We start from the raw sequence: 25,391 nt of genomic DNA on the forward strand, positions 1-25,391 counted from the left end.
AAGGTGAGCATGTGAACATTCTGTGTCTACAGAATGATAATTTAACACCCTTCAAATACAAAACACTGGAGTGGAGCAATAGCTTAATTTCTACTGTTTAACTGTTTTAATCTGGCAGTGACCAATTGAAGAATGAAGTTTGTATTGCGCTTCTCAGACTCTGGTGACACAACCAAGGTGAATAGTGAGGTCTGAGGGGGAAGATTATTTTCTTTTGTCTCTCACATCTATTCATTTAATATATGTGTGTGTGTGTGTGTGTGTGTGTATACACACCTCCAGACATGGTCACTGTTTTTCTAATGAACATTAAAATTACCTTATTACACATTCATCCAAATACCAGTTTGTAAAGCACACCTTCCAAATAATGGACACACACATAAAAAGTTATAATTTCAATATTTAAATCTACAAAGGTCGTTTATTTCACCAAAAACTTTTTTAAATTAGCTTGTGGCTCCTTCACTCCCATCTTCCATCCAATATTAATATATCTCAACTGTTGTTGTTGAGTAGTTTGGCAGCCATTACTTCAACGAAACCTCTCCTGTAACCACCAACCAGATTTTTGCCCAATTCCCCTTGCAGAACTCAGCCAGTTGAGATATATTAAGATTGGGGGGACTTTTGTCCCTCCAGGTCCGGACTTTGACTGGGCCAATCCAAAGTGTGAATTCTCTGAAGCCATTCCTTTGAAGTTTTGCTGGAATGTGTTGGGTTGGGTTATCTTGTTGCATAATCCGTTTTAGTCCCATCTTTAACTCTCTGACTTATGGCAGGTGATTCTGGTCAGAAATGTAGGCTTCACAGAAGGATCTTTTCTTAATGCCATGTTGACTTTTCTCTAAATATGTCAGTTTTGATTGTGACTAATTTTGGACTCATCTGTCCAGAGAATGGACTTCCAGAAGACCTCTGGTTTGTCCAGGTGCAAAGTTGAAATGGAGAGCAAAGTGTGAGGAAGTGTTTTATTATTTTTTTTTTAAAGAATGCCATTCATCAATCCATTGCACAGTTCCCATGTGAAATTTTCAGTGAAAACAGTGTTCGGTCGGACATGTAACACTTGATATCATTTCTAATAGTTCAGGATATTGAGTTCAGAGATCATCACCATATGCAGATTTAAAACATTCTTTATTTACTGTCACTTTTTACTTTCCTGCCATCAGGCAAGAGACTCACACGCACAACATGATTCAGGAACAGTTTCTACCCCAGTGCCATCAGGCTATTCAACACATATTATGCACTGTCACTTAAATTATGCACACTCACTTTAATGCAACTTAACCGTCTGTGATTTTATTTATTGCTGCTGCACTTTGTCTTCTATGTCTTCTATGTATCACGTTCTATGTTCTGTCTACGTGGGAGGAGTTTTCAAGTAAGAATTTCATTGTGCTCTGTACGCTGTACTTTGGACATATGACAATAAACCTCAACCTTAAACAGGTTTCGTGGCCTCGCTGAACTTCGCCCCCTACAGGCGTAATATGGGCACTACAGCCAGCTGAGCTGTATTTAAGGTACAGAATCTGCATATACTCTCCACTCGATATGAATACAGTGCAAAGCACAACAAGCTTAACGTCACAATCATTTCGGGAATCTCAAAATTATCTTCCAAACAAGGTCCAACGTTAAAAGCGGTACTTTTAGAAAACCGACATGTTTCCTGTTTCGTGGGCATGTTAAGTGTACGTTGTAGCCACACCCTCTGGTTATCTAAAACTGAAAGTCATACATGTTTTTGAGAAAGTTTCAGGATGGCGGAGAGAAACGAGAGGGATATTTTAATCCACCGCATCCAGTGTCTGTCAAAATCTGATTTCAAACGTTTTAGACTGAAGCTCCGGGAACTTAAAGACGACCAAGGAAATTGTCCGATCACAAACCGACTAGTCGACGACAAAGACGAAGATGATCTCGCCGACCTACTGATCGAGACGTTCAAGGACGCCGCTGTGCAAAAGGCGATCGACGTCATGACGACCATCAGTTGCAACCAAACCGCCCAGGATTTGAGCTCGGACAATGAAAAGTGTAAAAAAAATATATCTTCTTTTTTTTTTTTTTTTTTAATACTACATATTTTCAGTGTGGACACTGGAATTCTGGTGGTTTTAAGGACACGCGGCTTTCACTTTGCTCTCACTTTTCGTAGTGCACTGACTTCATTTTTTAAAAGTATATTATTGTCTTTCCCCTCTTAGTAAAGGCACGTAAAGCAGAACGCCCCACTGTGTCCAGTGATCGCAGGAGAGGTGAGAAATAGCATGCATCTAAATTCACCTACATTTAACTATAAAAAGACACACCTGTACCAATTCGTACCTGCAGATCAGATCATGTGGCTGCTCCCTGAATCTTTTTTTTTCCTGCTTGTTCTCCAGATAATTCTGCCCATGCTTACGTGGATGACGGTGGCTCTGCTCGGGTACCACATCATTGCTGTGTATTTATTGTGCTTGTATATTTCCTCTGAATCGGATGGTAAGAATGCATAATGCTGTTGCTTCCCAGGACGAGTACAACATGAGCAGCGTCCCCCGTGGAACATGTGTGATCATCAACAATGAGAATTTCTTAGACGGCTCCACCCGTCTAGGATCCGGGAAGGATGCTGGTGTGTAGAGCCTTCTTTTTCTTTTCAGCACAGCCGCTGAGCAGGGCATGCAGATACACTCACTTTTTGTATGTCTCCTCCTTTAGATGACCTCAAGAGAGTGTTCCACAAGTTTGGCTTTGAAGTGAAACGCCACGATGACCAGACTAGGATGCAAATGGAACAAATTATGAAGCATTACTGCAACTCAGCGACTGGGGACTGCTTTGTGTGTTGCATTCTCAGCCATGGTGGTAAAAAGGGTGTTTTAGGGTGTGACAGGAAGCACATGTCCATTTCTGATATCATTGACCCATTTTCTGGACAAAACTTGGCTGGCAGGCCTAAAGCCTTCTTCATCCAGGCGTGTAGAGGGCCAAAAACTCAAAATGCTGCAATTGTTGAAGAAGATTCTTCAGATGAAGAGTCTGACACTGAGACATATGACCTTTTGAAAACAATTCCATCACATGCAGATTTACTCATTGCCATGTCTACATTTGAAGACCATAAATCCAGGAGAAATTTTTCCGAAGGTTCTTGGTTTATCCAAGCCCTCTGCAAAGAACTTGAGGATTCCTGCCCAAAGTGAGTCCTGGCAGAATTTATCTTGTCATCCTATATGAAATTGGTAATAATATGATCCTACATATATTATTATAAATTAGATGATGATGTACTGTAATTCTGGCAAATCAAAGCAAATCAACAGCAAAAGGAGTCAAATGCAGTGACCATTTTAAAATGTATCCTCATTAAAGAGTTTGACACTGACCTCTAAAATAAGACTAAGGAAGAATTTTTACCCAACAACACACATAGCCAATTTATTTCATAATGTGACTTTTTCAGTAGAATGAATTTTTTTTTGTTGTTATTTCTAGTGGCGAAGATATCCTGACAGTCCTTACTAAAGTCAACAAAGCGGTTGCTGGAAGAGAAGGTAGAAGTGGGTTCAAGCAAATTCCTGAACCAAGATTCACCCTGACGAAAAAACTCATCTTCCGTGCACCAGAACCAGGCTTGGCCTTAACAAATTTGAAGTTCTAGGCAAGATTTTAGGTGGTGCCCAGAACACTTTTTTTTTACAGTTTTATTACCTATATTATCTATATTGCCTATACCACACTGGAAAGGGGAATAGCTTATTTTAATACTATTTTAAGTTTCTACCCGGAATATACCCCAAGATGCAGGTTTCACACATTCCATATGCAAGTTGTTAAAATGGCAACACAATAAACAATTTGAAAATGTTTCCCTCTTTAATGTAAAATTTAAAACAAACTATTCTGTTATTGGAAGCACCTTTTGGTTTATTCACATCATTCAGTCTTCTTGGAGACACGCCTGTTATACACCATAACATCCCGTTAGACTACAGCAACATAAACCGGCAGCAGCATTAAATGTGGTGAACATTAACATCAAATATTATTTTCCAGTGTGTCTGTAAAAATATGTCCAAACTATTTTTTTGTTTCAAGAATTAATACAATGATTGCATAAAAACGTTTCCCATTTGCATTGCTTTTTCATGTCTTTGTATATGTCCCTAATGGGGTGGAATGGGGACATTATTCTATTTATTTATAAGTAAGAAAACAGTGGTCATGTGCAGGGGAGACAGGGGGGTTTCTGAAGTTCGTGCTGGAGATGAGGTGACATATGGAGTGTCCAACACCCTCTGCTGCTTCCAAGAGCCAGTGCTGCACGCAGGAGGCTGATTCTGTTTTTTATTAAAAAGAAAAAAAAACATTTTAACTGCAAATCTAAGGCAAAATGGCACATTGGTCTCACATAGCCTCACATGATTTACAAAAAAGACCTGTCAGTACCCTGTGACAGACTGTTTTTTACTAGTGGCTTCAGGAATCCTGTTCTGAAAAATTCACAGAAATAGACGCATGCTTTATCTCAATTATCAATAATATCTGGTCTCATGTGAGGATCATAACACAGCATTACAGGTCATGATGAATCTGTTGAGCTATGACTATAATAACAGTATACAGTAATAAATGTGAATAAAAAGATTGTATTCATTGTTGGGAGTCCTAGTGAACCGGAATTGATCTCTTCATTGATGGTAACTTGAAAGCACGTTGTAAGTCACTCTGGATAAGGGCGTCTGCCAAATGCCGTAAATGTAAATGTAAATGTAACCAATTTTTTTTGCTATTGTGATCTGCCATTTTGACCATCATTAAAACTGTAGCGAAGGGATATTTAATTAGTTTACACAGGAGGCAGTTGTACTCCTGATTATTAAGGCAGCATCTATCAGTACTGCAGTTAAACCCATAGCATGTCAGGATATTAACTGTACTACACTGAGCATATTAAAAATAATAACAGCATTGTACTTAAAATGCAGCTGATCAGTATGGTCAACACACACAAACACACACACACACACATTTTATATGCAGTGGAAATAGACCTGTGGATGTGTGTTGAGAAAGATCAGTCCTAATCTGCTGCACCAGGTCACATAGCTGCTGCTCTTCATCCACATCTTCTCCATCATCACTTCCACATTTTTCCTCCTCATACTGCCTGCTCCTTTCTATCTCCTTCTCTCCTAGAAAAGCTCCTTCTGAGATGAGGTCAAAGGTCACATCCATTGGTTCTGATCTGAGGGACGAATCCAGATCCTCTTTGTCAGGATAATGTTCTCTGGGCACATGGTCTTCCACCTCTTGTTCCTCAGTTTGTCCTCCCTCTAATATTTCTTCTTCATCTTCCTCTTCTCTGTTTGAGCTGTCATGCGATTCTGGGCTGTCAGACCATTGACTCTGGGTGACACTCATCCCCTCGCTGATTATGCGTGAACTGGTGTGGTTGTTCTGCTCTCTCAAACTCAGTGACTGCGTTCAAAAGGAGTTTTAAAAGCAATGTACAACCTTCTACAACCAAGGTCAAGGCAAAAAATAATAATGTACACATCCATATTTGAATCTTAAATGTACATTTGATTTTTAAATGTCACAGAAGACTAATCTGGGCAGGACTGATTTCATACTTCATTTTTGTATTTTTGAATATGTGTTTTTAATACTTCTCACATGCTGCATGTGCCTCAGTTCCCGCTCCAGGTTCTGGTTGTGCTGACTCAGCTCCTCCATCGTTGCCTCCAGCTCTGCACATCTGTCCTCTAAAGAGTTGTGTTCAGACTGGGCAGCCGCTCTCCACACCTGGAACTCTTTCTCCAGGAGCCTGCGGATAGAAGACAAAACAATCACACACACAGGAACACACACACACCTTCACCTGTAATATACAGGGCAAACAAAAGAAAGACTGTACCACTTATCTCGCTGTAACTCTTTAATGAATTTCTGAGTAACATGCAGGTCCTTCTGGAGAACTGAAGCTTTCCTCTGAAAAGGTGAGGCAGAAAAGTAAACTCTGGAAGTGACCTTAAATCCGTTATTCGACTCTCTGAAGGGAGTAGCACCTCACCTCAGGGAGTTGGGACTCCTCTGTCTGTAAGGCCTTGGATGCCACATTTACCTGTGGTGAGGAATCTCTGCTCTTACTGCTCAGGCAAACGTCATTAGTCAGAGATGTGGAATTACTGAAGATATAAATCAAATACACATATTCGTATAAGCGATCATGATAATCAATAAATTTACCACTTGTCATTTTTTGGACTACTGCATGAATCCCAACCACTGGCATGTTAACCAATTTAGCATTTCTGCTTGATCTTAAAAATATAAGAAACCACATTCCAGATCTATTGAACTTCATACTCTAGTGCTGTTGCATGGACTTGCTTCCTGATTTTGCACATTATTACCCCAATTAATGAGTTTATGACCAAAATAATCATATATACTTTGAATGGGGGTCTATGTTTGACTCCCCTCTGGACAAAGCTCTTCTTCTCTCTGCTTCTCTCCTGGTGAAACGTCTTGGCAGCAGGACATGACGAGCACTGGATGCCAGAGATGCCAGCGACTCTTTCCAGGAGGGCTGTGGGTTCAACTATAGGTTACTAAAGGCTGAGCGCAAGCAGTGGATATGTCACAACATTAAAAGACAGACGGGTGAAGTGAATAACATTTATAGAAACAGGAAATATGGGAAAGTGTAAGGATGTAAAGAGCTTCTGTAAAAACTACTTTAATATAAAAAGAGAAAAGCCAGAGAAGAGGTCCATGTTTGTCGTTTTCATGATGGTGGATAAATCAGAGACGACTCTTCCTCCTCATCTGGGTTCTTGGGTTCAAATTAAAATGAGGCTAATATGGACTGTCTGTCTGGTACCAGTGTACAACCCATATGGGCTTGTTGCCTTGGAAGGGGTGGAGTCAGAGTTACATTTAACTCTGTTTTGAAGTGGGCTCTGTGCAGTGTTTATTTAACTCTTGCAATTTACTGTGCAGCTTCCTGTGTAGCAGCAGAAGAATCAAGATGACCTTGCTGACCCCCTGTTTTCTGTTTTATGTTATGGGCAATTACAGTGGTCCACATTTCAGTGTCTATTTGTACATCCGTTCTAAAAATCTGCTCTTCAAATTCGGAGAGAAAAAGCCCAAGAGAAAACAATCTGGATATTATAATCTTTACTCATTTGTGGAGAATAATTTGCTCAGAAAACAGTGATAAAATATGAAATTAATGCAGCAACTATGCAAACCTGCAGCAGATGAGAAGAGTAAAATCTCACCTGAGTACAATATTCCAATATTGGGTGGGAGGGTTTGTGCTTCCTGCTTCGTTTCTCAGTTAGAAAGCAGGTCTGACATAGGTGCAGACTGACACACTTCACACAGCGATACCTGCATGGAAAGATGGTAACATGGGAAGATGTCTGGTTAGCTGTGGACTGAAGTGCGTATTCTCTGTCATTACAATACAGAACAAATAACCAGAGTGGTAACTTGCATTTAGAAACACTGATAATAACTGATAATTTTTTTTTTATTAAACCTGCATATTCGCTAGGAATAGGGTGGTAGTAGCCTAGTGGGTAACACACTCGCCTATGAACCAGAAGACCCAGGTTCAAATCCCGCTTACTACCATTGTGTCCCTGTGCAAGACACTTAAACCTAAATTGCTCCAGGGGGGGACTGTCCCTGTAATTACTGATTGTAAGTCGCTCTGGATAAGGGCGTCTGATAAATGCCGTAAATGTAAATGTAAATGAATTTCTTTCTTCAGGGGGACTGAGTTCAGTGTATTGGCACCTCTGTTGTACATAAAAATTACTTCTCATGGCATTATATCTGGGTTTTAAAGCATCAAACAATGACATTAGGGTACAGTGACATTCCGGTTATTAATTTACATTTCATGTAAATTATGTAAATCAAGTTCCAAATGATTGACTATACATGAGCATGATTGTGTATAATGCTGAGCAGGTACATTTTCCACCTATACAATACCAAAAAATTTTTTTATTTACCATAAAGTACTGTCAGATTGCAGCTGGGCTTTAATTTGGTATGTATAGCTATATATAAACACACACACACAGACACCTGAGTCCGGTGATGGGGAAGGCTTTGCAGACATGGCAGCGGACTCTGTGCTGGACAGCCTCGCTGGCGGAGATCCTGTAGAGGGTAGAGAGCCAGAGCAGGAGTCGGGGTTCAGACTGCAGCCAGTTGATGAACACCTCCTCACACACACCGGCACTCACCACCTACAAGCATCACACATGGCAGTGGAATTCCACCAAAAGAAAAGAAAGAATTAATCAAAGACTAAATATTCACAAAGAACCCCATTGTACTTATTTTAGTTTTTTGTAAACAATGAGTAATTTAGAATTTCTTTACCTTCACCCGCTTGGATGTTTTACCCTTTTCTTGCTTTTATAAGTCAATCATGATCAACATATTATGGCTTTTTCTTACAAAAAAACTTTTAATGTCAAAGTAAGAACTGCTACCAATAATGACAATTAAATAAAAATATGTATCATAAGAGATTGCATAAATATTCATCCAAGTCAGTATTTGATGCCGGTGTCATACCAGTATTGTCTGTGTGTTTAGTTAGAGGGGACAATACATTTACTCTGTTCTACACTGACTACTTTACTTTACTTTACTTTATTTAGCAGACGCTTTTATCCAAAGCGACTTACAAGAGGAAGACACCAGCAATTCTCGTTTGATTTCTATAGAATATTGAGTTTACAAACTAAGAGCCCTGATAAGGCTCAGACTTGTCAGTGAAGAGCATGCTCAGAGATTGTTAGGTGCTAGACGAAGAAAAATAATAATAATGTGCGTGTGTAAGTGTTAGACACTTTACAGTGTATCTATGAGATATATGTTCAATGTTGTCCCGAGGACAAATATAATAAAATAGTTGCAAAAATGTGAGGGGTGTATTCACTGTGAGATACTGTATGAGTCTGTGAGAGACGCAGGACGTTGCCATACCCCACTGAAACATGATCGCACTGCAGTCTCCATATGGCCGAACACGTGGTTCTCCTGGACCACAGCTGGTACCTGCAGGTTCACATATCACACCAGCAAAGGGGTTCAGTCTGAGCAAACTACAGAACTACTGAACTGTTTACTTTGTTTGAATTTGTTCAATGTCATAGAAACATTCGTGAAAGCTATAAAACGTTAGCCATCACCCTGCCGGAAAACTAAAAAAGCCCATGTACATTTCTGCGACATGACAATACTTACAATAATATATAATAATAGAGTTTTTTTTCTCACCCTCTCTGAAAGTATCAAGGTATGTATGTTCGCTATTCCACAATAACTACCTGTTGTAAATAATGAAGCAGGGTGGCTGAAATATAAGCACCGCCTCTCATATTAGAGTCCACTGTAGGGCGAATGAGGCAAAAGAAGAGGACGTGTGCTGCAGACCAGCCTCACCTGGCTCAGATCAGACAACAAGACTCTCAGACCAGAGCGGCTCACAGTGCTGCTCCCACTGACAGTCTCCCCCAGCCTGAAGAGAGCTAGCATGTGAACACACACACACACACACACACACATTTCAAATGTTCATATACATGTTTCAGTGTGTGTGTGTGTGTGTGCATGCATTTTCTCTCACCTCTGTGCTTGTCTGTGAGTGTGTCTCCACACAGAGCGGTCAGCGCTGTCTCCACTGACCTGAGCAACACTGTGCCACTCTCCTCTCTGCTGGGGTCAAAACGTTTCTTTTATCATGCTCTGTGACAGCCATGAGCCCAAAATAAGCACAGTGCGATACAACCGCCCAGACCTATCATACAGCTTGAAGAGGAGCCTGGTGGTCTGCTCAATGGCTTCTGGTATAACCTGCCCCGGACGTCCTAGTGCCTTTTCCTGGAAAAGCCTCTCAAGGCCTTGACGGATCTCTGGCTCTGTGAGCCGGGATTCTGCGTGCCCTGGTCCACCCAGGAAACGAATGACCGGTGCAAGGTCTTGCAGGGTGATGACATGCACTGAAATACAATCATGAACACTTTTACAACACAGCGCCCTTAAGAGCAGACTGAGATGTTTTTGTTGCATGTTGGCCTACTTATAACAGAGTTCTGATGAATTCTGGTTCTGGCAAGTGTCACTCACTTTGGCAAAGTTTCTGCAGGCAGCGGAGCTTCAGGGCAGCACGATAAACTGCAGGCCGGACCTCATTAAGACCCTCTGCAACATAAAACACAGAAGCCTGGAACACTTACAAGAAAAAACTGGGAAAACATTGAAATGACTCATTACACTTCGAAATGGTGAGAAGTTATTTAAAATTCAAAACCATGAATTCACATGACACTCACCAATGCTGTCCAGATCCATAATGCCCGTTCCTGTGTGTGAAGAAGACCGGACAGGACAGGCCCTGGCCCAATTAGATAAAAAAGAAATTGAAGTCTTTTTTTACAGCATCATAGAGCGAAAGGAAAATGGAATTAAAGTTGATTACCTGTCGACAATGACAATATGTGCTAGATGTGCAACAGTGGACAAGCGTAAGGATTTAAGGAACTTTGACAAAGACTAAACTGAGTTGGCAGCGCAGCTGGTCACAGTGTCCCCCAAACTGTAAAACTGCAGTGATCAGGATCGACCAAAATTAGCTTGAGGGAGTAAAACTGGTGAACCAGCAATGGGGTCATGGGCAGCCGAGACGATTCCCCGCAACTATGTGATGGCTTGGTAGCAGACACCAGAGCATTGATCTCGATCACCAGACCAGAGATCTTGTGGAGGATTGTTATGTTGGTGGTACTGTAATGGCCGATGGACATACACGGTTTTCTGCTGGTAATTATGGTGTTTTGAAGATCTTTCATTACCATTGTGACTACCGAAAATATACTTTTGAGCAGCATGTATATATACTATTATAACTACATGTTAACTTGCCATATGAAGTACTGTCATTAACGCTGTAAATACGGAGTAATTACAAGACGCAGCCGGAAGTGAAGCGTCATCTCCTCTTCGCGCGCAAACACGCAGGAAACGCGCGCAAAAACGCCAATATTCGGGTGGAAAAGCGAAAAAAAGAACGCGACAGAGACGGCGGGGAAAGTGAAGCTGAGCGGCGGTCAGTGTCTGAAAAGTGTCGCGCGAGTTGCATTATTAGCATTTCTGTTTTATTGACGGCGGCTCGTGATAAAAACTCACCCCGAGGATCCGCTCAGCTGCGACACGGAGGAGCGTCCGGTGCCTTTTAACCGGCTGCCGCGTGGAGAAAAGAAGCTCGGGTTTCCCTTCATGCATTATGCAGACCGGCGATGTCTGCACCCAAAATGTGGGAATTCGGGTTCGTATTAAAGTTCGGCGTTTTCTCTTTCACAGTGATCATGGAGCCCAACTTTATCCGCCAAAACAAGGTGCTTCTGATCGAGGTTCTGTCGGCGGACCACAACTTGCTGCTCCAGCACGTCCAGGAGAAACGCCTGATCACCACCCGCGAGTACAACAACCTGCGCAGCGGCCACGACAACGCGGAGAAGGTGACCATCAACCTCCTGGACATGCTGGTTAATAAAGGGGACGAGCGCTGCGCCCAGTTCCGCCAACTTCTGCACCGGGACACCATCTTGGAGACATTTCCCAGGCTGAATGATCTTCTCAGGACACAACAACCTGCAGTGTCTACAGGTATGCGCCTTCACCTCACAGGAGCTAGTCAGGGAACTACAGATATTCTTCAATAAATAGCCTGAGACTTTTCTGTGCTTGTTGTTGCAGAAAATCCCGGTATTCCAGCCACTGAGGTGAGTGGCATGACAAACACACAATACAGGCTGTCAGGATTGACTGCAGCTGTGCTCAACACCGGTGGCCAATCCTGACAGCGCTTAAATGCCGGATGTTTCCGCCCCTTCCAGGTCTCCGGCATTCTGTCACGACTACGGACTTACGGGGAAGGAAGCGCAGAGGTTTGACATGTTGGGAAGGGGTTTTTATTACTACACAAACAATAAATGCAAATAAACAGCGGCGCGATGGCCGAAAACAATTTAACTACAATACAGAAAAACTAAAACTAACCCGTAGGCGTGTGGCGATTGCCAGAACTCAAATTACAAAGACTGTTACCAACTGAAGTTCGCGAAAATGCCGGAGACCTGGAAGGGGCGGAAACTTCCGGCATTTAAGCGCTGTCAGGATTGGCCACCGGTGTTGAGCACAGCTGCAGTCAATCCTGACACAGGCAGCACAGCATCAGATCACTGCAACATCCAGCAGCATATCTGATGTGCAAGGCATACCTGTATCAGTCATGTGACTCAAGCGATTATTACATTTGTACAACAAGAACAATTGCAGCTCAAAAGACACATTTGTCTTTCTGTAACAGCGACGCCAGGCAAGGGGGACGCGAGCGCACGATTCCAACACAAAGCAAGGATTTAATAACAAGATAGGGACTAAAACAGGGACAACTCACCGGGTGACAGGGCAGACGTAGGCACAAGGACTGGACACTTTCTGCATCTTATTACACTAACAGCACAGGTGAAAACACTGAAGGATCAACATGTACACAATAGGCATGAGTGCCAGGCCCAGTTCAGTTCGCACAAAATGTCTTAGAAGTGCTATTAAAATGTGTTCAGAAATATATATTTTAATTAATTTCTAAAAATAATACCAAAAACGTATTTTATGAATGAATGCAGGTGAGGTAGTCAATGGTCGTAGCACAATTAGGTAAAGATGGTATAAAAACAACTTAATGTAATGTATTTCCTTAATGGCTTTAATTCATTGTGATGATTTTAAGGAAAATTAATATGGTTCGCGTTAGTGTTGTTTTTGTCAACAAAATATCTTCGTCAGGAACCTTCTTGATGTGATGAAGACAAGACGTAAATACTGATAACTATAACAAAATATATCATGTAATATTGATAATGAATAATAACGAGAATAAATATGGTGTCTGAATGGTAGCATAAAATGGGCGCTTCTCTGGTGGGTCCTAAAGCCAGTCACCCACCAGCCAATAAAAAAAGAAAGGGCCTAGACAACAGCCAATCAGAAAATGACAGTATTGTATCTAGGTAAAATGTAACACAGCCACCATTGAAAAGGCATCTTGGAATTCTTCTCCTTATTCTGCTATTTGTAACGAAACCTTCCGAATATTTTGTTGACCCCACCCATAGGTGCTCCAAGAATCACTGCAATCACAGAGTAATGTTTTAATGTTTGAAACAAACAATGACAAATTGACAAATTGCTGTTAGAGAATATTGCCCAGATAATTAACATCCGTTTTTCAATGCGGTAGTTTTACAGCTCGTTCACTGACATCATCTGTTCAGAACAAGTAGTCTCTGTCGTATTTCATTCTCACAGTATGACTGACATATTTTAACTTTATAATCATCTCCCTCTTCAAATAATTTTATGTGATTGTCTTTTCTTCCACATGTCTGAAACTATTAATGAAACATCCCCATTCCTGAGGCAGTGGTGTTGGTGGGGTTTAGTGGAATGTCACTCTTTCCGGTTTTTAAAACTGTTTAATTAGCCTTTTCCTGCTTTTCGAGGGTCCTTTTTGATGAGTCAACATGCTCATATTTTTTGTGCCTTTTTTTAAGTATTTTAAATGTACAATCTAAGACAAAGCTATTGAGTTTACTCTAGCCGTGGATTAGGGCTCCAAATTTTTTAGGTCCGGCCTTGAATAATATAAAATAAAATAACCCTGTTTTAATTATGAAATTGGTTTGACTGAATGAAAATGTTTCTTTTGTCTGTTCTACTAGATGCTCTACTAGATACTATATTGACTGAGTTAAGTAAAGAAAAAAAGAGATTAAAATACCATTTTATTGACTTAAATTAGTCATCAGTTTTTGTTGACTAATCATAGAATAAAATAAGACTATAATACTCAGAAACTAAAACTAACATTGAAACAGGCTGCCAAAAACAACTATAACAACAAATAAACAACTTTGCATAAACATAGCAAAAATCACAAGGGTTAAACATGATGAGGTCTTGAATTTGTCTCCTTTCTTGTCTTACAGGTTGGCTCATACACAATGACCAGTGTCCCCCTTGGCCCCTGTCTGATCATCAACAATGTCAATTTTAAGGACAAAGCTCCACGACATGGATCCAATGAGGATAAAAGTTGGTACATTTAAGTATAATTTGGATAAAAAAAATTGATGTACTCTATTTTGTGACCAGTAGTTTCTCATCATTTCTGTTCAGTCCAGTTTATGTCTATATACAATAATCAGTTTGAATAAATACATCTTGAAGGTATTTGGATTGTGCATTTAAATGCATTAAATATTTGTCCCTTAGATGCCCTGATGGACGTGTTTAGCTGGCTTGGCTTCGAAGTAAAGGTTCTCACAGACCTGACTGCGCAGGAGATGAAGAATGAGCTGGAGAAGTGCAGTAAGGAAGTGGCCGGGGACTGCTTCGTCTGCTGCATTCTCAGTCATGGCCGAAGCAATTTTGTCCTCGGCAGTGACGACGAGCTCCTCTCCACTGAAGATATCCTCTCTCCGTTCAAAGGGCACAACTGCCAAACCCTGGCTGGCAAACCCAAACTTTTCTTCATCCAGGCATGTCGAGGCACGGACACTCAGAATGCAGTGGAAATACAGGCTGATGACCCTCAGGCGGATGCAAGACCTCTCAGCTTTTTCTTCATACCAGCGGACGCTGATATTCTTGTGTCCTATGCAACAGTAAACAATTACTACAGTTACAGGAATACCATGACAGGATCTTGGTTCATCCAGTCTCTCTGCAAACGCCTGAGGGAAGGCAGCTGCAGGTTAGTACTGTATATTATATAATAATGCATCTGTGCTTTCAGCTGCCCATGACAGCTGTCTTGTGCATGTTCTGGTACTAGATTCTTTGGCCAATCACAGCCAATTTATATGCATTAATAACATTCCAGTATGTAGCCGAGAAATCATGCACAAGAATGGTGTCAAAAAGTAAAGAAGCAGTAGAGAAGGAAGCGTGCGTATAGGCACAGGATTTCAAATGAAAAGAGAAATCAGTAGCCAGATGTTCAGTGAGCCTGTGCTGTATATTACATACACATAACATTTTTTTCATTTACTATGTTAATCTAATTGGGAAATTTATAAAGATTCATAATGCTAGATAAATGTAGAATTACAAACATTTTACCCAGCACATCTCAATTTTACACCAAACCACAGTACATTAAGAACCAAAAATGAAATACTAAATTTTGTAAAATACTCATTGAGAATGACACAGGGTTACACCACATATGATAGGTAGAAATGTATTTCACATGTAACTAGTTTCAGAGTAAATATATTTCTAATAATGCTATTGACATGAAATGTTCACCAGATGTTGTCATTGAGACCATTCTTTGCATCCACACATGCAAAGAAATCAAACATAAATGTCCATAAATCAAATAATGTATAATAAAATTATAGTTTCCATGCGCGCTGTGGACCATAAATGTTTAGTTGTCAATGGTTTTAAGCAAAATGCACTTGTGGAGTGGAGACTTGTGTGGTGGTGGTTGAGTGTGCCACTTATTGGTTTCTTTGAAGCAATTGTACCTGCTAATTCCAGGTCTTTCTGAAGCTCTCCACAAGTGGTCCTTGGCTTTTGGACAACTTTTCTGATAATTATTTTTACTCCTCTGTATGAAATGCTGTGGGGTTTACTTGGTCAAGTAAACTATGGTGAAGTGATTCCTTCAGTAGTTTAGCAAGTCCTCCGTAACCAATCAGTATGTTTTATAACAACAAGGGTGTGATGGTTTTACCCATGATGGTTTTCCCCATTGTAAATAGTGTGAGCGAGTTGCTGCCTTCCTCTCCTGAGGCATCGGATGGTTTGCCAGAACCTCTTTGGAGTCGATCGGTAGTCTTTCTCCATGACCAAGATTTTGCCTCGGCAACTGCCACTGCTGCACCCCTCTTGGCCGTCCGGTAACCATGTGCTGCTTCTGGAGACCTATAGACCAGCCATGACCTGTAGGCCTCCTTCTTCAACCTGATGGCACTTTCACTATACGTTTGGGTCTACCAGGTCTACGTGGCATCTTCCCCTGCCACCTGATCCAACTCACCACCAGGTGGTGATCAGTTGACAGCTCCCCCTCCTTTCTTCACCCGCTTAAGCTCAAACAACAGTCAGGACCCATTCCCCGACCCAAAGGCGCAGGGAAGCTACCCTCTCATCCCCCAGGGTAAACCCCAACAAACAGACTGAGAGCCTTGGGGCTAACAAAAAGCCAGCACCAACCCTCCGCCTCTCACCCAGAGCAACTGCAGCAAAGGAGAGCCAATGCTATGTGTCGAGGTGAGTGCGAGTGTATCTTCCCGGTACCGCTCAACCTCTTCCACAAGCTCCAGCTCCTTTCCCCCCAGAGAACTGATGTTCCATGTCCCAATAGACAGTTTCCTTGTCTGGGGATTAGACCGGCAAAGCTCCCGCCTCGGTCTGCCACTCGATCCACATTGCGCCGGACCCTTCTTGTTCCTCTTGTGGGTGGTGGGGCCACAGTTGGATGAGCCCATGTATCCAGTTCGGGCTGGGTCGGGCCCCATGGGCAAAAGCCTGGCCACCAGGCGCTGTCTCACGGGCCCCAGGGTGGGACCCCGGTAACCCTCCAGGCCGGGTATACTGGATATTTGTTTTTCCTTCCATGAAAGGTCTTCTGAACCGTTCTTTGTCTCACCCTTTACCTAAGACCAATTTGTCATTTGAGACACTACCAGGGGCACCAAGTGCCCTAGACAACATAGCTCCTAGGATCATTAGGGCTCTCAAACTTCTCCACCATGATAAGGTGACTCCTCCACCACGATAAGTCCTTCCTTTCGTCCAATACTTTTTCCCTGTGTCATTTCATTTTATTACACATAACATAACTTATGGACATTTATGTTTTGATTTCTTTGCAAACCATGTCAATAGCATGTATAGAATATATTTAATGCAAAATATCGCTGTATATGCAAGTGGCAAAGAACCTTTGCTTTCAGTATGTGGAGTGACCACCAAAAAGTTTAAACTTTTTGTAAAGTGTTCACAGCAATGTTCCAGATGCTAAAAATGTGAAAATGGCAACAACCCAGCCTAGTAACCTATTATCAGAATATCGTAAACCATCAATTCACTTTTTGATTAGTGTGGCGTAATGCAGCTGGTGCACCATGGGAACCCTGCAGGAACTTGAAGCCCCACAAAAGGCTCCTGACCTGCCTACCATTTGGTCTGTGTGAAGGTTTCCTAATTTTGCAAATGTCTTGAAGGTTGCTTTATACTTAGACAATGCATTAATCAAAATGCCAAATAATCCCAGTTTGTATGATATTCTAGTATATAACTATGAAAATCAACAGTTATAGTTTTGACTGTCTTGTAACACTGACATCTCTCAGCATCATCAACAACTAGGAATCTCTATGCCATGTGACATATTATTCAGTGAAGAAAATGAAAATGTAATATCACCCAGCACCTTGTTAACTGGATGATAAATAACATTTTAATTACAATATTTTTTTGTTTTTTTTACCATTGTTCCCAGGGGTGAAGATATTCTCACAATCCTTACTGGAGTCAACGATGACGTCTGTAGGGAACAGGGACGTCACCACGGAAAGATGGCCAAGCAAGTTCCAGAGCAGTGCGTCAGATTGAGAAAGAGACTGATCTTCTCTGTACCCAAGTAGGGTGAAGAAGTGTGTGTATGCTTCAGATGACCTTGAGACCCTTTCCTGGTTTATTTCATATACATGAAAGCAGTAGACAAAAAAGACATCTTGTATAATAAAATTAAAAAAATATTTTATTATAGCATTATGAAAAAATATGTATCTTTATTAACAGTCAGTGGTCAGATCTATTCATGCATGCATGTAAACACACATTCTCTGAAAAGGCTTGCATGTCTGCATTTTAGAATTGAGAAATAACTTCCATTAGGACATTATTGTCCTTAGAAATTACTGGCAAGATCAAGGCAACTGGAAAAACTGGGGTTAGGTTTAGTCAGAGCGTAGCAGTTCAGGCAGCCGAGAGGAATCAGTCCACTGGTAAAATCAGCTTCCTGGTGAGAGTGTACTTGGGCTGAGGCATCTGCCTGTGGCTGTTGTAAACACCTTTACTCACTTCACTATTGACTCGGGTCAGGATGGTGAGCATATCGTCTTTCCTACAAGAATGAAGAATGATTTCAAGATACATTTCAAAGAAAGATTTACCTCATGTATTTTCCATTCTGACAGTTAAAACAGTCACACATTATGCTTTGCTACACTTCTAAACGTGAGTGAGAAAGTACTCTTAAATATGACGTTTATTTTAACTAGATAATTATGCCAACATTACAGGTTCCAGTGAACTACGTTTACAATGAATAACAATTTTTAAACTCTTTTCACTCATGTGTCCAGGGTTTCCCAACAATTGTTCACACTTAGGCAATATATGTCTTGAGAGCAAGAAAGGGAATCACAGAGACTTCATCCACATACAGTACAGGCCAAATGTTTGGACACAGCTTCTCATTCAATGTGTTTTCTTTCTTTTCATGACCATTTACATTGGTAGATTCTCATCAAAACTATGAATGAACACATGTGGAGTTATGTACTTAACAACTGAAAACATATTTTATATTCTAGTTTCTTCAAAATCTCCACCCTTTGCTCTGATTACTGCTTTGCACACTCTTGGCATTCTCTCGATGAGCTTCAAGAGGTCGTCACCTGAAATGGTTTTCCAACAGTCTTGAAGGAGTTCCCAGAGGTGTTTAGCACTTGTTGGCCCCTTTGCCTTCACTCTGCGGTCCAGCTCACCCCAAACCAGTGACTGTGGAGGCCAGGTCTCCACTTTTTGTTAAGTACATAACTCCACATGTGTTCATTCATAGTTTTGATGCCTTCAGTGAGAATCTACCAACGTAAATGGTCATGAAAATAAAGAAAACACATTGAATGAGAAGGTGTGTCCGAACTATTGGTCTGTACTGTACATCTCACACACTAGTACATGGTGGCACATGGAGTGTGGGCTAATGGCCAGTTATTCTAAAATAATTGGAAATGATGGTAGGATACAGAGTGCTGACAGGTAACATTACTTTATGTTTGATAGTTGCTCTGTATTGGTGGAATTTAAACATTTCATACCTGGCACAGGATGTTTTTGATTTGATATAAATGACTATGAATTACCTGGGGCAGCCATGTTTCAATTGCCTGCAGAGTGACTGGATGTAGACAGATCCATGCTCAACATGTCGGAATGATTTATATTCATCTACTGTCGCCATGCCAATTAGGACATCAGCAGCACATGGGGGAAAATTCGTCTCTGAAATGTAATCATCAGCCTCAAACTCAGTTGGGAGCCCATCATTTGATAGTGATGCACTCTTCTGGTACTGAACACCCTGGCATGCCTGAATGAAGAACAGCTTGGGTTTGTCAATTAGAGTAGGGCACAAGGTGAATGGTTTAACCAGGTCAGAGATAAGCACATCTTTATCATCAGTGCCTAAAACTGTGCCTTTCTTCCCATGGGACAGAACAAAAAGCACAAAGGCATTGTACTTCGAATGATCCATCTTCCCAAACTGGCAGACTGTTTCAATCATGGCAGAGCTCGTCAGGTCATTGCGTACTTCCACTTTGAAAGCAAGCCATTGAAAGACCGTGGTGAGGCTCTCTGAGAAAGAGAAAAACACTTTTGACAATTTTCCAACAGAATGTGCTTTGAAATGGTCACATAAAACAATACTGTAAGGTGTAAATGCGGCAGTGGTGGCCTAGCGAGTAAGGAACCAGTTCTGTGCACCGTGCTGCAGTGTATCACAATGACAATCACTTCACTTTTAAAACAGGAAGCTTGTGAAATATGACTAGACGATCTTTTCATAGCTAAACTGAATATATCATATCAATAATAAATGTGCATTTTGAAATAACATGAGACATCCCATCCATCTAACACCACTAAGATGACTGGATATAAAAACTGCATATCTCTCAAATGTATAATGTGGTCAAACTGAACTGTACCTTCATCCACCCTTGTCCCAGCACGAAGTGGATGACTGTCAAACTTGTAGTTACTGATAATTAAGCATAACCCACGAGGATTCTTGGTCATTGGATAGCATTGTTCCTGTGGGAGAGATTAATATCAGTCAAGAATAATCTTCCTCTCCAATTCCAAGGTAGTGTACAAATGATACATAATGTGACAATAATGCATATGAATAATAAATCCAGAATTCAGTTTTTATTTACATCAGCTCCAGGAACATGGGCATCACAAGCCAGATTGGAAATGTCACCTAAAACATCACAGGACAAACAGTGACTTGGTATTCACAGGCTGATTACAACACTTACATCCTACATATGCATATTTAAGACTATTATTAGGATGAACTAATTAAAATGATTTTAAAGATCCCCTAATATGCTAATTTCACTTTGTGAGATTATTTAACATGAATAATAAACAAAAATAGCCTGTCTATGGTCCTGCAATGGCTAGAAATGCCGATAGTTGTAATAGAGATAGAGTGCTTTGTTTTAATTAATAAAACTTAATAAAAAAAATTCTGTAAAAATGCAACACAACTTCCTGTGAATGGTGTTGACTGGATCAAAGTGGATGTAAATCTGCACAAAGGCTGAATTTCAGAAAGAGACTTCAGATACAGTATTAGGAGACCACTACGACTGATATAAAAGAAAAAAAATCATAATAGGGGACCTTTAAAACATCAGATAATAGCTGTAAAATAAAATAAGTATTATATAATTGTTTGGTATCATTTAAATTGTTTTAATTTGGTTTGACCATTTATTAGGTGCCTTGATGCATCTATACTTACCAGAGTAATCAGGCCTGTCTGAGATCTACAAGATCAAAACAATTTTAGATTAACATTCATCAAACAACAAATAAATGTACAAAAAAAAAAGCATAGGCTCGTGTTACCATCGGAGGAGTGCTCATTTCTACGTCTGGATCCTCATCCTCTGAATCACAGAATGACACAAAAGTAAAAGGACGCAAATGACCAACAATACAGCACAATCAGTTTTGCACATCGTTAAATCTACCAAGAAAATGTCCATGAAAGTTACACTGATAAAAGAGAAAAGTCACCTTTCTCCATTCTTTGTCTATAACTCTCCACTGTACTGGCTAGCTGTTTGTCACATTGGGCCAGGATTTGCTTCAACTCATCCACGTTTCGCTCATCCAAGAGCTCCTGGTTTTCCATTTCAGTTAAAACATCTAAGAAGCTCTGTAAGAAGACAGCATTCTAACATTAACGGTCCCCTATCATGAAAATTTCACTTTGTGAGTTTATTTAACATTAATACAAGTTCCCATAGCCACTCTATGGTCCTGCAGTGGTTTGATTCTGCTTCACTGTTCACAGAGCAGGAGCTCAGATGATCGATTCTGGAATCAGTTGCCTTTGTCATCATAAGGGGAAAGGTTACCTCCCATTTCTCAGGCTTTCTCCGCCCAGAGAATTTACCACCCCTCCCCTAAGACTTCAGATACAGTATTACAGTAAAAGCAGGATTTTTTTTTTTTTTTATCTGACTTGTGATCTTCTTCACATGCGTACCTTGTTGTCAGTGCAGTACAGTAATATTAATACTATCTATGATATTCAGACAGCTCAAATCTGAGATCACCTAGTCTATGAAATGAAAATAAAGTAATTTACCATTACAACTTATGAGAAACATTTTGCAACATTTTAATTTGATATACTAAGTATGAAAGTTTGTTCTTTTTCCATCATAATGGCTTCAATAAACAAATAAATAAAAATATTAAAAATACCAAAACTAACACAATTAAACCTGGTCAGTCAAGTCACATGTGTCTCATGTGCTTACATCCTTTAAAACAATTCAAGTTACTAGTAATCTTTTTTTTATTATTTATCTTAAACACGTAAGAGAACACGTAAGAGAACGTGTTTACCCAGTTTCTCCACTGTGTCTACCTACAGGCAAATACTTTGTAAGTCTAAGACTATTCATAAGAGATATTTTATGAACTAAGTAGACACAAGGTCCTATTTAGGAATTTACTGGGCATTTTAAACAATTTCATAACTTTAACTTAAAAATATGGACATAAAATACCATAAACTGTTCAAAGTTTTTAAGTCAGGAGGCTTCTGGTGATTTTATATGGGATGCTTTGAAACATGCATTCACTTGCAAGTTTAGAGATACTACATTTTGTTGCCCTGTACTTGTACATGTGTAATGACAATAAAGTTGAATCTAATCTAATCTAAAAAAAGTTTACTCACACCAAGGGACTGGAGTTTTGCTTTAGGGAAGTTCAGCAGGAACTTTATAGCTTTTAAATTTTCAGTGGTCATCTCTTCAGCAAGGTTAAACAGCATTTTCCTACAATAGAGATTGAAATAGATATGTTGTGATTAATGCCAATCATACAGTACTGTTGACTGAACTAAGACTGCAGCAATGAAAGTAAAAAAAAAAAAAGTGAACTCCTGTCACCATTACTTGAAGTTTTAAAAGCACTGGTAGGTAAAGTGAACAACATTCAGTTTTTGAAGCTGCTGTGTTGGAAGCAGGATAAACAGATAAGTGTAAGGAACTGAGCAAGGCGGCTGGATCTGAGCATCTGCAGAACAACAGGTCTTGTCAGGTATTCTTGGTTTGCAGTGGTTGAAAGAAGGATAAGCAGGGCAATGGAAGAAGGTACTGAGGTTTGATGAATCCCACCATGCTGGAGAGATGAAGGTCTCTGAAGATCACCGTGTGGAGTTCATGTGGACCAGCCCAAGCTGTGCTGCTCAGTGTATGTACATGTGATGCATGTAAGCGTAACATTATCCAATGTTATATCTGTGTGTGAAATGCAATTTACCTATATGGGGTAAGTTTACCAGCCCCCTGAAGAGAGACTGCGACTTGTTCTTTACTGGTCCCAAGCATGGTCAGCAGGTCATAGCGTCTGATGGTGAACAGAAGCTCCTCAAGGAACTTGGTATCATTCATCAGATCTTTTTCATCAAGCCGTTTGAAGAGGTCACCCGCGTCCTGCACAGACTCCAGACGCCTCCTGGGCACCTTGTCTGAGCAGAGGAACTTGAGTGCAGCGATGTCGACCGAATCCAACTCTTCGTCGATTTGTAAGAGTAGCTCGAGGTTATCCATTCTAAGTCGCTGCACGCTCAACGTTATTCCTGGGGATATTCCGTCCCCACAGAAAGATGGCAGTAATCTCTGGAACAGGTGACAAAAAGGAGAAAAACATCATAACACTAAACTACCAGAATAAACCCATCAAGTCACATGAATGATTTTCCAAGATTTATTCCAGGGCTGGTTTCACAAACACAAGGGTACACACTCCTAGATCAGATGACAACCTGCACTACACATCCTCCTACATGCTCTAACGCGAACATCTTCCTCAAATATGAAGACTGCCGCGTGTAACGTGTCTTCTGCAGCCATTTATTACATGTGGACGTTGAATTATGAGCCGTTTTGTTGGCATTTACTGCAGGCAACGAGACATGTCCACGGCGAGAATCCATTTCCTGGTGCGCTACTCTTCTTCCAAACTTCTCGCTAAACTTTGTCCTCTTACTGCCCGGCCATCACAACACACGAAAGAGAAGATACGAGATGTTCCAACTTCTCTTACCTTAAAAGCCAGAAAGAGAAGGTTTTTAGCGCGGTTTCAGGTCGCCTGCCTGCCTCAGTTTCGGTTTGCGTCGTGACGCGGAGCTTCGCGTCACGACACGATAATAAAACCCGCGTCACTCGGGGCTCAGCCGCTGAGATAAAACCGCGTTTGTTCTTTAACCTCCAGCATTCGGTTGCAGGGCGGGTGCGGGCGGCCGAGCACCAACTACTCCACGTTGAGAACTACTACACGTTTACTGTGCGGTGGAGGCATCGAGTCGTGTGAGACGTGGCCGCGGATCACGTGACGGGCGGCCTGTCCCCGTCACGATAACGCCACTGACCGTGGGCCACTTTTAATTTATTCTTGGGGAAAGTCCATGTGTAATATGAAGAATGTGGAATGTTAATGATGATACTAAGAAGAGGAGAGAGACGTGGCGACACACAGCGCCTGATGCGACACGAGGAGAATCGAGTCCGGCTGTTACGGGAAAGTAGGGGTGGAGGTGAATAGGCATGTAAGATGATCAATAAAATAAAGTAATAAAAAAACATACGCAAGTTCCAGGTCTTAAAAAGAGGACGCCTGATCACCCTACCTAAATATTGGGGTAACATTATTTCCTGGTAACCAGGATATTGGGTTCCCCCCTGTTAAAACAGGCTTACAGCAACTCTGGACCCACTAGGCCAACTAATATCATGTATTTACAATATGTAGAAATGAACTGAATTTTAAAATAAGTAATATCAAGTTCCCCCCATACTTTTTTAAAATGACTCATAATTACATGTTGCTGATGTATTGCTGTAAGTCAATTTTAACCAATATCCTGGCTACCAGGAAATAATGTTCCCCCAAAATTTAGGTAGGGTGACCAGGTGTCCACTTTTTGCGACCTGGAAGTTGCAAATGTTTTTTTAAATTGTCCATGTTTTTGAGCTGCTTAAACATTCATTATATCATTGGCATCTTACATGCCTGTTCACCTCCACCCCCACTACTAAACTAGATATGTGGCATGTCTGGAAATTTAAAAAAAATTGTGTTTTTTTTATTTGTAAACTAACGAACAAAACATAACACACACAACATCACTCTTTTTCCATGACCCATTAAGATTGTCCTTTATTAGTCCCACAAGTGGGAAATTTACATTGTCACAGCAGCAGACAGTAGCATAGGGAATATCCAGACTGTATAATACAAATAAATAAACTGAAAAATCAGTGGATTAGAATACTAAAAATATCAGTATATATGAAAATATATTTGTGTATGTCTGTATATATAGAATATAAGTGAGTGTACATATGTACAGAGTTGATATATCTACACATAAAAATGGAGATGGTGTACTGGATGTGTTCGTTGAGTGGTCAGCTGTTGTAGAGCCTGAGAGCGGTTGGTAGGAAAGACCTTCTGAATCTCTCAGTCCCACATTGTGGGTGCCGCAGCCTGCTCAATGCTGCCAATCTCCTGCATGGAGTGGGAGACATCCCCCAGGAGGGATGATAGCTTAGCCACCATACACCTGTCACTCACCCCCTCCACTGGGTCCAGAGAGCATCCTAGAACAGAGCTGGTCATCTGTATCAGCCTGTTCAGTCTCTTCCTGTCCCCAGCAGACC

General features: G+C 40.9%; 4 protein-coding genes across 4 annotated transcripts; 2 read left to right on the plus strand and 2 right to left on the minus strand.

Moving 5' to 3' along the window:
- The first annotated feature begins 1,507 nt into the window (after positions 1-1,507).
- LOC114787767 (caspase-8-like) lies at positions 1,508-4,658 on the plus strand. Its single transcript, XM_028975622.1, has 6 exons — positions 1,508-2,049; positions 2,220-2,270; positions 2,400-2,443; positions 2,530-2,632; positions 2,719-3,199; positions 3,496-4,658. Exons 1-6 carry the CDS (start codon positions 1,773-1,775, stop codon positions 3,659-3,661), a joined length of 1,122 nt encoding a protein of 373 aa, XP_028831455.1. The 5' UTR covers positions 1,508-1,772; the 3' UTR covers positions 3,662-4,658.
- Positions 3,648-11,716, minus strand: dytn (dystrotelin). Its single transcript, XM_028975620.1, has 15 exons — positions 11,227-11,716; positions 10,374-10,435; positions 10,168-10,242; positions 9,839-10,040; positions 9,668-9,753; positions 9,484-9,569; positions 9,025-9,096; positions 8,113-8,276; positions 7,293-7,404; positions 6,459-6,595; positions 6,077-6,191; positions 5,921-5,994; positions 5,680-5,830; positions 5,055-5,481; positions 3,648-4,340 (listed from the first exon to the last, which is right to left on the minus strand). The coding sequence occupies exons 1-15, from the start codon at positions 11,316-11,318 to the stop codon at positions 4,198-4,200; spliced, it is 1,998 nt and encodes a 665-aa protein (XP_028831453.1). The 5' UTR covers positions 11,319-11,716; the 3' UTR covers positions 3,648-4,197.
- On the plus strand, positions 11,033-17,895 carry casp20 (caspase 20, apoptosis-related cysteine peptidase). Its single transcript, XM_028975623.1, has 7 exons — positions 11,033-11,146; positions 11,401-11,706; positions 11,797-11,822; positions 11,937-11,987; positions 14,094-14,199; positions 14,380-14,860; positions 17,624-17,895. The coding sequence occupies exons 2-7, from the start codon at positions 11,406-11,408 to the stop codon at positions 17,766-17,768; spliced, it is 1,110 nt and encodes a 369-aa protein (XP_028831456.1). The 5' UTR covers positions 11,033-11,146; positions 11,401-11,405; the 3' UTR covers positions 17,769-17,895.
- On the minus strand, positions 17,862-24,055 carry casp8 (caspase 8, apoptosis-related cysteine peptidase). Its single transcript, XM_028975621.1, has 10 exons — positions 23,776-24,055; positions 22,990-23,348; positions 22,403-22,502; positions 21,226-21,367; positions 21,055-21,095; positions 20,948-20,972; positions 20,352-20,398; positions 20,121-20,226; positions 19,275-19,767; positions 17,862-18,250 (listed from the first exon to the last, which is right to left on the minus strand). Exons 2-10 carry the CDS (start codon positions 23,277-23,279, stop codon positions 18,121-18,123), a joined length of 1,374 nt encoding a protein of 457 aa, XP_028831454.1. The 5' UTR covers positions 23,280-23,348; positions 23,776-24,055; the 3' UTR covers positions 17,862-18,120.
- Between the last annotated feature and the right edge of the window lie 1,336 nt (positions 24,056-25,391).

The sequence above is a fragment of the Denticeps clupeoides genome, chromosome 4 (genome assembly GCF_900700375.1).
Source record: "Denticeps clupeoides chromosome 4, fDenClu1.1, whole genome shotgun sequence".
Lineage (NCBI taxonomy): Eukaryota > Metazoa > Chordata > Actinopteri > Clupeiformes > Denticipitidae > Denticeps > Denticeps clupeoides.